The sequence below is a fragment of the Plutella xylostella genome, chromosome 23, assembly GCF_932276165.1.
Source record: "Plutella xylostella chromosome 23, ilPluXylo3.1, whole genome shotgun sequence".
NCBI lineage: Eukaryota > Metazoa > Arthropoda > Insecta > Lepidoptera > Plutellidae > Plutella > Plutella xylostella.
Genome location: NC_064003.1, coordinates 3,945,307 through 3,957,578, shown reverse-complemented (window position 1 = coordinate 3,957,578; position 12,272 = coordinate 3,945,307). Strand labels below are relative to the sequence as shown.

Genomic DNA, 12,272 nt, shown 5'->3' with positions numbered 1-12,272 from the left:
TGTAACAAAGTATTTGGTACCTCTACTTACTTCATTTCAATTAACTTAGTTCTTTCTTACTTACTTACCTTTCTTAAATACCTATCTAGTAATTCAATCTATCTTACCCTTACATAAATATTCTAACGAATAAGGTGCCAAATTATGAATATCTTAAAAATGATCTCATAATTTCAACAAAATGTTTGATACTTCATTTCATTTAACTTCATTAGTTCATTTCATTTAACTTCATTCCGAAATACCTAGTAAATCTATCTTGCTCTGATATTTGAAGGAATTAGGTATCAAACATAGCGTTATGTCTCTTTCAATCTAAACATTCTTAATAACCTACCTCCCTAAATTAAAATGATAGCAATGTGATTGAAAGAGGTATAACAGTAATGCACTGTGCCTGACGGGGACAACGCATTCGCAGGTAGCAACTGCGGTGGCGTTGTTTTTGCTTGCCCGGGAGCATGTCAACTCGTGAACATGTTGACAGCGCCATCTATGGGATTGTCTCCGTATTGGCTGCAATCATAGATGACTATGATCATGAATATGTTACAAGAATGCATGATCTTGGATCGATTACCGATTGGTTAAGTTCACAGGTCCTCCAATAGAGGGCGTTATAATTAGTTTTATGAAAATGTATCTTATAGTTTGTGGGTAATTAACTAGCGGTAATTCACTTTCCAATTATACGCCATACAAGAAGCACACTGTATTTCTCTGCTCCATCTTACCTGCTCACCTAACCTCAACCTCCGACCACGAGTCTACAGTTATCTTGGAACTAATTACAAATTATTTTAACCTTGAAATTTGTTTACGGTCATCACACTCATCACTGCAGTATAGGTAGGTAAGGTAGAAAGAAATAAGGCCTAAGTATGAAATTAGGCCTACTGCAGTATTTTAGGTAGTACACAGTATACTGTAGGTTCACGTTAATTAAGTACAATCAATAAAAACTACCCCTGGCCCTACTATAGGCCATCGTGGTGGACTAGGCTTAAACCCTTCCTTCATTGGAAGGAGACCCGTACCCCAGCAGTGGGGACGTGATGGGTCGCGATGATGATGATGATGAATCAAAACATTAACTCAACACAACATAGTTTATACATTAGGAGTTGTAAAATTATCAACCCAATTTCCACTTCTAACGCATCTTGTCATTCTAAACCGACCATACTGCCTTGTTTCACCTAGTGCCAATTTCTCCATTCTCGGTTAGAACCAGGGAGTAGTGGTTAACTTTTGACACATCTGTCATGAATTTTATATGGAGATGACTTTTAATTTATAAATCAATCCCTGTCGGTTAGATAACGTGAATTGTGAAATTCACGAATGGTGAAATTGGCACTTAGTCTGTTAGATCATTAATACCCCTATTACATTGTAATGTCATTAATTATACGTCATCTCCATATTCAATTCTTGATAGATGTGTCCAAATTCAACAACTACTAATCCCTTGTTATGATCTAACCGAGTGTGGTGCAACTAGCCCTACACCTCACAGTCTACAGCTTCCGTCGGGCACGGCCGCGGTGGTACGAAGGCCGGGGCACCCGCACTCGCTCGCAGGAGCCCCCGCTCGGGGGGGACTCGTCTAGGGGCTCCGCTCGCGGAGTGAAGAGCTTGCGGCGGCTTCGGGTCACGCTGGGGGATGGATAGGTGTGTTAGTGAGGGTTAAATGCTACCTTAGTAATTAATAATGGAGGGGAAATGAGGCTCTAAAGTGTGATGTCGATAGTTCGATACTATCAAAAAGAACTCGTGATTGGCACATACTCGAATCACGAGTACTGTCGACTCAAGTCGATAGCGTACTTCCATAGAAATTTGTATGACATCTTGATCAGCGCTTCTGTCGGCAACTCTAGTAACTAATAAAACGCATTCAAAATCCAGTTACCCGCCTATCAAATTACTAACGACTTAAGTCGACAGTACTCGTGATATGCACACTGAAACTGATGATGTTACTATTACTACCTACACAAATTTTCATTGGTGTAAATTACGGACTAACTAAGAACAGCTACCTACATATTACGTGTATCTACATAGACAAGGTAGGTTACTAACCGACCGGAGTCTAGATTTGGATTCGTTTCGGAATGGTCAACACCATCATTGGATTTTTGTTTCTTTGGAAAACAGAATCGTACGATGCTGAAATTAGAATTTTAAAAGACCTTCAGGCATTAAAATATATAGGACCTAAGAGACCTAACAATTAACGTGTTATTTCTTCCAAAATAGAATAAGATTTTAGGAGATGAAATATAATTTATAACTTACCTTTTAGAAGGACAACTCTGTGAATAAAGTGGCGCTACATTCTCCTCTTCTCCTTGCTTCTTTTCAGGGGACGGAATATCTTTAACTACTTTCTCAGCAACTGGTATATCCATTATCACATCAGAAAACTCTTTTTGTAAATTCACTATGTCTTTTAATTTAGACGTTTTATCATCTGCCGATTCGTCATCTTCGCTGAAGTTTTTACGTCTGCGTAATCGGAGGCTTCTTTTTGTTTTAATTTCCGCTGCTTTCTGTTCATTATCTTTCTCGTCTGATTCGGTTTTGTGGCGTAAGTTGTACTTGACGGTTTTAATATTTTCATTTGAATCATTGCGTTTATCTTTAGCTTCTTTAGCGAAATCTAGTATTGAACCCGGGTTTTTCCTTTTGTTTTCTGTTTCTGTACTAGTGTCGCCTTGTTCCTTGACTTCAAGTTCTGAGTGAGAACTGTTGTCGTGTTTCAGATTGGAAGCTCTTTTCTCTGCTCGACTACTCCTATCTTCTATAACGTCGGTGTTATTAAAATCTTGTGTTACTAATAAATCAAATTCGGTTGCTCTAGATGTAGATACGTCTTTGTAGAGGTTTTCGAAATCTACATCGGTGTTGTTACTGTTGTGCATGTTTTTCGACTGAGACAGTAGGATTTCGGGGATTGTGTCATATTTCTCAGCTGGCTTATGCATTTCATGTGTTTTAGGGCTTTTAAATGTATCGACTTTCGTATCTTTTTCTGTCCTATTATTTTTGTCAATGTCTCTTGTAGTAGATTCTTCAGTTAATATAATGTTTCCAATAGATTTACGTAATTCATCAACAGACGCATTATCGACACATTTTGATGAGGACACTTCATCAAAAATATCAAGAGATTCGTGGACTTTACTTATTAATTTATTCTTTATCACTGAAGCTGCGTTTACATTTGAAGTTCTGCTGTCTCCTAACAGTATCTTAATAGTGGTGGGTTCATAATCGTTAGGGATTTCTTCTTTGACTATAGATGGTGACCTCACTGAAGGCGTGTTAGAATTATTAATAACGTCCATTAGCTTAGTATTCTCGATATTCTTGTCAATGTTATCAAAGTAAGTGCGTTTCTCTTTCAGTATCTTAATATTTCCGAAATCAGTAGTAAAATTTGGAGATTCATCAACAATAACTTCTGATATACGTTCAATTTTCACCTTTTTAAGAAGATTTTCAGGTTCTAAAACTTGTTTCTCTGAAGGGACTTGATCGTCATCAAAATAAGTTCGCCCTTTTTTTACTACGTCGTCTTTTATGAGTGTTTCGCCTGTTACATCAAGTTTATCCGTGCCTCCAACCAAATCGGACTTTTTATTTTCTACACATGCAGGCTCGTTTACAACGGTCCTGGTAACCATTTCAGGTTCACCAGGGTTATTCAATTTATTATCATCATCAAAATAAGTCCTCTTTTCTTTTAGAATTTTGATATTGGTGAAGACTTCGCTTGGTTGTTTTTCAAGTTTATTGTTTTTATTATCAACGTCTTTCTCAAACTGTTCAAATAATGCCAACGATTCATTACTTTTCTGACTGCTAACAGTTGAATGTTTTAATTTACTGAGTAGAGTTTTAGATATATTTCCTACATTTTTACCTTCAAAAGACACATTTACCTTATCGGCATCAATGCTCTTGTCGTTAATCAAACTATCGTCGTCATTGGAATCTTTATTGGTCTTTGAAATATTACAACCAGAATCTGCGCTATCGTTAAAATCTTTTATATCCGACTCTTTAACCATATAAGTACCTCTTTTCAAATCGGCTGGCCTAGCAAATGATACTTCTTTAACATAATCAGTCTCATTATTTGAGTTTTCCACACTTTCATCAGCAAAATTACTTGTAGTACTTCCTTTGTCACTTGTATAAGTGCTATTTTCAGCGCAGCTCTTGAACTGCTCTTCAGTACTTTCTTGTTGATGAATAAGAGACGATTTTCTGGACGTATCATTGAGGGTATCATCATCAAGACTATCTTTAGAAGATTTATCTAGAACAAACGATTTCTTTGCTGTACTGTCCAGAATTGTGTCGTCATCACTGTCGTTCTCACTTACGTAAGTTTTATTATCAGCTTCTATCGATTTTTTGTGTGTTTTCATTGTTCTAAGTTTTTCATTCCTGAAGCTCGGCTCTAAGCTTTGATTCATCTCGTCGTCGCTGTCTTGTTCCTCGTCGGATAACAGAAGGATGTCTCGATTCACGTCTGTGCCGTTGTCCCCTGCGGATTTCTCTGTTGAAAAAACATAAGACTGTATCATTGTATATATAAAAAATAAAATAAATATAACATTTTAACGAAATTTGGTATGGTTTATTCAGTATAGTTAGCCGAGATCCTGGATTAACACATACTTTTTATCGCGGTATCTCCACTGGAAAACTTTTTCACAAACTTTTTCCACTGGAAAACTTTTTAGGGGACAGCTATATTCCATTCCATGGGGAAAGACATCTGATACAAACAAAATCTACTAAAATGTAACAATAGTTCTGTCAAATGTCTTTCCCCGTGTAATGGGATATAGTAAGTGTTTAAAACATCATGTTACCCTGGTCCCTCTCCTCGATGCAGGCCCGCAGGTGCTGCATCTCCTCCTCCACACGCTCTCGGGCCAGACGCTCAGCCGCCAGCTTCTCCTGTTTACATTATGGTATATTAAAAATAAAGATAATTTTATTGTGCAATAAAACTTAGCTTAAATGGTGACGCCCTGACTCCTAAACTAGGAGTACCTGTATGTCAGGAGTCAGTGCCTTCCCAGAAATTGTACAAAAGTTTATATATTAGGTTACATATTAATCTTTAGATGCAGAAAGCTATATATCACATGCAGTGGCGTGCTTTAGAAGAGGCCTATGTGCAGTATTATTAACATGGTGATTTGAAGTATGTATTAAAATGTTACCTCCAATATTGTGATTTCCGTTTGTAACCGGGCCACCTGAAAAGAAAAGTGATAATTATTAACAGTTTTATTTTTTTGTACTTAAACATAATAAATAATAATAATAATGCGGCAGGGCAGCTTGTGGCGAGCTGTTGGGCATTAGCGACCCCACCCACCCGATGCCGGGGAGAACCCCTGTTCCTCATCTCTGGCTTGCTTTTATTTGTTGTCCAGAGTGAACACTGACGAGGAACAGGATCTCCCACTTCTTGCTTGCCTTCATTGGCTGGCTTGAGTGGTGTACCGCTAGAGCAGAAATGCTCCGAGGAAGGATGTATATCCAGTAAGTGCTTGTAGGGGTCTTGATCGGCATCCGCGATTGCTCTGAGAGCCTTGGTATACCTCTCCATCCTCAGCACCTCATGCCATGTTGCCCCCTTGTTGCTACGTCACTGTTATGTGCTAGCGACTGTTTTGGGGGGCCCATTTAATGTGTGCGAGTCACCCCCTGCCTTTTTATCCGTATGTGAAACATATAGGTCCAGGCAGGGGCCATGGTCCTTCCATAGTCCCAGTTACCCAGTCCATTTAGCACCCCATTCCATAACCCTGTATTATATTTCTCCATATCCCACAATAGTCCTGCACTAACCGGGGATTTTCCTTGGGTTTCCTTCTATAGTCAGCACAGGGAAAATCGTCGGTTGGTGTCACATTTCATATAGATAAATGTTGTCAAACGGGCCTCTACATGATGGCTTCGGCCCCATGCACGCCTTTACCATCTCGGGACCCCATGGTCCCGAGATGGTAAAGACACAACATAATAATAATAATATGTGGGGACATCTCACACACGGCCATCCGACCCCAAGCTAGGCCGAACCTGTGTTATGGGTGTCGGACAGCTGATATATTTACACAAATATATAGATAGATAGATACTAATTATAAATATCAACAGCCAAGACCCGAGAACAAATATCTGTGTTTAAACAAATATCTGCCCCAGCCGGGAATCGAACCCTTCGGCCGCCATAATCATGTATAAAATTAATGCTAGAATTTGAATGTTGTTTATGCGTATAATTTGGTCAGGAACTTATTCTGTTGTCCAAAATAACAGAAAAAACACCTTACAGACTGCGTACGTTACATTACGTTAGTAAATTATCCACCATTTATACTCTGCACTCTTTAATCTATATAGCTATAGCTTACCATATTATGTAGCGACTTGGAAGGTGTCCCCATCTTAGAAGGAGTGTTGATACCTCGCAACTTGCTCTCATACTCCTCTGTCAAGTCTTCAATCTGAAACAAACAAAGATGAATATGACTACTTAGCCATAACCAAGGTGCAAATGTGCATTGCTCAGATTGCTCTTACGGTGAAGGAAAATATCGTGAGGAAACCTGCATATCTACATTTAACACATCTAGACAAGTGAGCCCATCAGCTCGCAGCGAGAGATTGTTCAATCTAGGATAAACGTAAAGGTTACATTCGAGAGAGCCACGTCCAGGTTTATTATAGTGCAGGCACCTATTATATTACCTCTGTGCGGCACCGCTCCTCTATCTCACATCGATACCAGAAGGGCTAGCACGGGCCGCAATTAAGACGGGACAAAAGTTTTGCATCGCGCTCACTCACATCGCACAGCCTCAAGAGCGAGCGCGACGGAAAACTTTTGTCACGTCTTAATTGGGCCCCGTGCTTGCCCTTCAGCTCATTATAGTCTCTATGACGCTACAACAAGGTGCACATTACCTCGGTGCGGGCGCGCAGCTCGGCCTCGTAGTACTGGCGCGTCATGTCCATTATAGTCTCTATGACGCTACAACAAGGTGCACATTACCTCGGTGCGGGCGCGCTCCTCCACGGCTCGTAGCTCGGCCTCGTAGTACTGGCGCGTCATGTCCTTGGCCTCCTCCACCAGCTCGCGCATGGTGGCCGCCGACGCCTGCTGCCGCTCCTCCATCGAGAGGAGGAGCTGCTTGTTGCGGGATTGGGCTCTGGGGGTAAATGAGAAGGGGTTTATTTTTTATCATCAAAACTTTTCAATATTTTTTTGTAGTAAACGTGTGAGTCATAGAACACTTGAAGCTGCTATTAAGAATAATTTTGAAATTTTTATATAGGTTATTCGGTTCCTGCCTGTAATATTTGAAAGTAATTAGACGTAAAGAAGTCCCGGTGACCTGCTATCGAATAACCTAACGACTAGTCTCAAAATTATTCGGGATTGCAGCACAGATATCTCCGTAAGTAAGCCAGAGGTCTCAATTAATTATTTATGACTGTCTGGCAAGCTGGGCTCAGTTTTGCTAAATATTTACTGGGGTTTAAATATATCTCAGTTTTATTTGAATTCTACTTACTGGACCAACTCGTAGTGCAGTCGTTCATTATCGGCCCGCAGCTTCATCACCTCTGCGCTGGTAGCGATGGTGGAGTCTTGCACGCTGTCGAACGTCACTTCCGTTTCCGCTATAGTGCTGTTCACCTCTGTGAAAAGAAAATAAGGATATTTAGATACAGAAGCACAAATTTTACCAGAGATAGATTGGAGAAGCCGAAACGCTATACACCGAAGCGCCAGCTCGCGTTATAGCCTTTTTCCCGGTTTCTCATGCCGACCCTGGGCTGTATCACCCGCACTCACGTATGTCCCTAAAACAAAGAGAACCCGATCGCTAGCACATACTCACGGGCAATGAAAAAGTTCTAGTGACATGGAACGGCAATGGCAGGTAGAAGTTTTCCATTGCTCACGAGTGTAGTTATAGCCCGCGAGATTCGTTTCGGTTTCTCGTGGCAATAAACCCGGGCGTTTTTGTTTACACCAATTTTATCGTTATCCCATGGGAATCCCGGGACAAAACCCCCCACTCACGTATGTCCCGTGCGACGGCGGCCAGCTGCAGCACGTGGCGGGTCTCGTGCGAGTACGCGGGGTCGGGGTTCAGCGTCACCACCATGCACACCGCCTCGCCGCCTCGTCCGGATAAACCGGCGCCTAGCAGCCGGGTCAGCTTTGATTCTCTTTGGAAAGATAGAAAAGGCAAAAACATTATAAACATAATAGGCGCTAGAAGGCGGGTTAGCTTCGACTCTCTGCGGAAGGGGAATTGACTGTCAAGTTCGGTGGACAGCGGTAGGTCCATCATTGACGTGGATAAACTCGTTTTATGCGCATTCAGCGCCGTATTTATCGCGAAAGTTTATCTGCAGCAGGGACTGCAAAATATGTAGGTATGTTTATATGATATGCCGGTATTTCCGAAGGTATTTTTTATGGAAAAGCGAAATTTAAAATGCAAGTAAAAATATATCCAACATACAAACAAAGTAAATCATCATACCTGTAAGGCACCAAGTTAGTCCCGGGGGCCTTCTGCCGCCGCCTCAGCATGTGCAGACAGCGCTCCAACACATGTAGCGACGAATTGATGGCCCTGCAAGGAGTGCAACATAAATGGTTTAATCTAAGGGTCCATTACATTCGACGACCGAATGGCGTAGTGAATGGTGACCCTGACTACTATGCCGAAAGTCCTGATTCGATCTCCGACCGAGGCAGATAAAGACTGAAAATGTTAACATTCTGCAGTGTTAATTTCATATTTGTATTGTGTTTAAATAATAAGTAAGCATTTATCTATGTACCTGTGGAGATATATTAAAGGCTCTGCTTAGCTTGAGCTCGCATGGCCGTGTGTGAGATATCACTATTATTGCCAATTAATTGGATGCAAATTACTATTATTATAGCTTACCTGCTCTCAGCGAGGCGAGCGCCTAGGGCGCCGGTGCGGCAGGCTCGCTCCGCCCCCGCCAGGTCGCACAGACGCACCGTCGAGATGCGGACGTTGCCCGCTTCTGTAGGGGATGGGAGGGGGTTTAGAGCGGGTTCAAAATAGTGTATTATAGTTATATTTATACCCCCTTATGCATAGAATAGATATAGGACGTTTTAGCTACAATTTGTTCTTTGACAGAGAGGGATACAATAGTTCAATAGCTAAAACTCTATCCTACAAGTAACTTTTTTATGAATAAGCAGGATAAACTCGATTTTTGAAAAAAGCGCGACAACGCTCTTACGAGTTTACCCTACATGCGCTTCTAAAATCGAGTTTAAAGCGCCTGAAATACGCTGTTACAGTTCGATGAGATGCGGTCAGCTCAACTTCTAACTCGTCGGCCCATAATCGCTGGACATAGGCCTCTCCTAATGAGCGCCACAATATTTTGTCCTCAGCCTTCCTCATACAGTCACTACCATCCAACAGTCCGGATGGAGATCCACGCTGCGCTGGCAGGTATTACAAATATTTTAAGTTTAATATTAAGGGCTCATACCATTGTGTGTGAGCAGCGTGATAGTGAAGATGCAGTGCGAGCGCGAGGAGTGCGCGTGGACCCCTGTCGCCGCCACCTGTCGGTAGAACCACGTTATTACTAATCTATACATAAACTAGAGAACATTTTGGCAAGAATAAGAAGTATAACGGCATCTGTAGGTTGTTACTTTGTGAACTAACAAGGATTGACGAACGAATGACCTTAACCGCCGTACCACGTAAAGTAATTACCCAATATACTACATACCTAATGAAGTATCTAACGTACCTGTAGGTTGTGTTTGCCGGCTACCAGCACGTCGTATGCCTCTGAGCCGCTACGCACGAACGCTTGTGTCGCCCCCTAGTGAAAGAAATGAAACATTTGAAGTGTTTATCCTCAAAGAGCAACGATACACGCGTATAGGGTTTTAGAAGCGCATTAGGCGCACATTTTCGTACAAATAAGAGAGTTGAAGTGCGTTTGACATACGACAACAACAACACCGGTTTGAGCGAACGTAGTAGTAACGTAGCTCGTGTGTAAGTGCGTAAGCTGAAACGATCGTAAACACTCCGAAGAATACGCTAGTCTGAAACAGCTTTTTTATGGAGTGGTTTCCATTGAGTTAAACAATCCACTCTGTAACCCTAATATTAGTGTCATGTTTACCTTCACAAACACCTGTCCTGATGCATCCTCCCTGATGCGTAGTTTGGACGCAGAGCGACGGTCCGACGTCACCAGCAGATCATACACTGCCTCGTTGTAAATCTCCACAAATGATACCTGTAATGCAACCAAAGATGATTAAATTGTACCTACTGCTCAAATTCAATACACAACACACCCTGATTACATACTTTTTTTAAACGTTATGCCTGGGTACTAGGGCCTATTGGGCTTACGAGAAACTAGCTAGCAAGTTTATTCTGGGGCAAGGAAACCTGACCCCTCACAGGTAACATTGTCACTCTGAGGAGGGTCAGCTTTCTTTGGCCCAGACAGTACATCTGCCTTTTACAAATGAACATAAGAAGCAGTTTTGTCTACACAACGCCATGGATAGCTTAGTAACACTAGCTTGAAAAACAAACCTCATGTATCTCGGACATTAGAGTGGTCACTCACCCACACATAATGCTGAGTCCTGGTGCTGAGGTCCACGGTGCTGCAGTCTGCCCTCAGCTGTGCGCTCATGCGGCGGTACTTGTCGCGCAGTGGCGCCGATACGTGACGCAGCTTCTTTACCCACTGACCAGAGAGAGAAAGGATGAAATTATAATCGTAAAAAATACAAGAGGTGGTTTTTGTGACTTCTATTCTATTCCGCTAAGTTCCAGTATGTGGGTCCCTCCAGTGGAACCTTTGTTTTTTTTTCTGCTTTGCCAGCCTAGCTCCAAAGTGAACTGGAGCAGCAAGCCTGGGGATTTATGTCTTCCTAAGTGAGCTCCCGTGTGACTGATGGCAGACACAAGTTATGTCCTGGTTGTAGTAAGTAGCTTTATATTTGACCTTCAGGTCTAATCTGGCTGTTTTAGTTTAATCAAATATTAAATTTTAATAAAGAGAATTGTAAATTTTATTAAAGAGACCTATTTTATAGTCTAGATAAAATAGAGGTTATCCTTCAAGTCAGTACTGTGGTCTTAGATCTGAGTAAAGTTGAGAGTACTCCCAATATACGAACCTGCAACTCATATTCCTGCAACACGGGACTCAGCTGCTCAGCCCCACCTTCCGAAGGCTTGTAGACGGGCTGCTGGGCTGCCTCCACCACTTGAAACAGATACTCCAGAGATCTCGGCACCAGCCCCGGAGATGCCACCGTGCCCATCAGGGTATACGTCTTGCCGGACCCTGACGCCCCATATGTGAGGAGGGTGTAGCTTTGGCCATCTGGCAGCTTACGTAAGTTGTCCTTCACTACATTTTCGAATATTTCCTGTAAGTGATTCAGTTGTGGTTAATTCAAAATATTTACATGGTCTGCCAGCTGAGATTTAGTCAAACTGCTTCACACATCTTCATGTATAAAGCAACACATTTTCTGGGAGTACCAATGGAAAACACCCCACTCCTAACATTATAACTGAACCCATGTTATAAAGGAGTGGGGCATTTTCTTACAAGAAACCAGTGTCTCAATGTACAGTAGTTAGGAGCTTACTTTCTGTGAAGTGTCTGCACCAAATATCCTGGAGAAAGTGTACATTTTGTTGACATTGTGCTGCGTGCGGCGGCCGTGCCCCGCCGTGGCCGTGTCCATAGACGTGACCAGGCACTGGTCGGACCGCACCTCGTATAGGGAACTGGGAACATCGCTCGGCTTCATACGCAGGTACACCTGCACCAGCTCCGGCTCCTCGCATTCAGAGTCCTCCTCAAACAACTCCAGTAAATTAGTCCCTTTCACGGGCTTCGGCCTCATGAAAGGATTCGAAATCAGCGGTGGCAGCGGCTCAATGAAAGATGGGATGTCCCGTTTTGATACGTCATTGTTGTCCGAGTTCCGCTGTTCTATCGTGCTCCGCATATACGGCATCTTGGTTACATGTAAATATTAGTTTATAAATCACTGAATTTACAATAAAATATTAATTTGTTTCTGAGTGAAAACAAACAAAAACGGTTCAACTTTTTGAAAGATTTATTTTGTTTTTCTATGGTGGCTAGCATGATTTTGA

General features: G+C 41.9%; 1 protein-coding gene across 1 annotated transcript; it reads right to left on the bottom strand.

Annotated features, from left to right (window-relative positions):
- Positions 1-1,360: 1,360 nt before the first annotated feature.
- Positions 1,361-12,244, bottom strand: LOC105397153 (kinesin-like protein KIF20B). The gene is made up of 16 exons (XM_048629509.1): positions 11,756-12,244; positions 11,276-11,530; positions 10,717-10,839; positions 10,258-10,374; positions 9,874-9,948; positions 9,604-9,679; positions 9,018-9,120; positions 8,604-8,696; positions 8,135-8,283; positions 7,620-7,746; positions 7,097-7,253; positions 6,456-6,548; positions 5,253-5,288; positions 4,896-4,983; positions 2,305-4,576; positions 1,361-1,659 (listed from the first exon to the last, which is right to left on the bottom strand). Exons 1-16 carry the CDS (start codon positions 12,128-12,130, stop codon positions 1,521-1,523), a joined length of 4,278 nt encoding a protein of 1,425 aa, XP_048485466.1. The 5' UTR covers positions 12,131-12,244; the 3' UTR covers positions 1,361-1,520.
- Between the last annotated feature and the right edge of the window lie 28 nt (positions 12,245-12,272).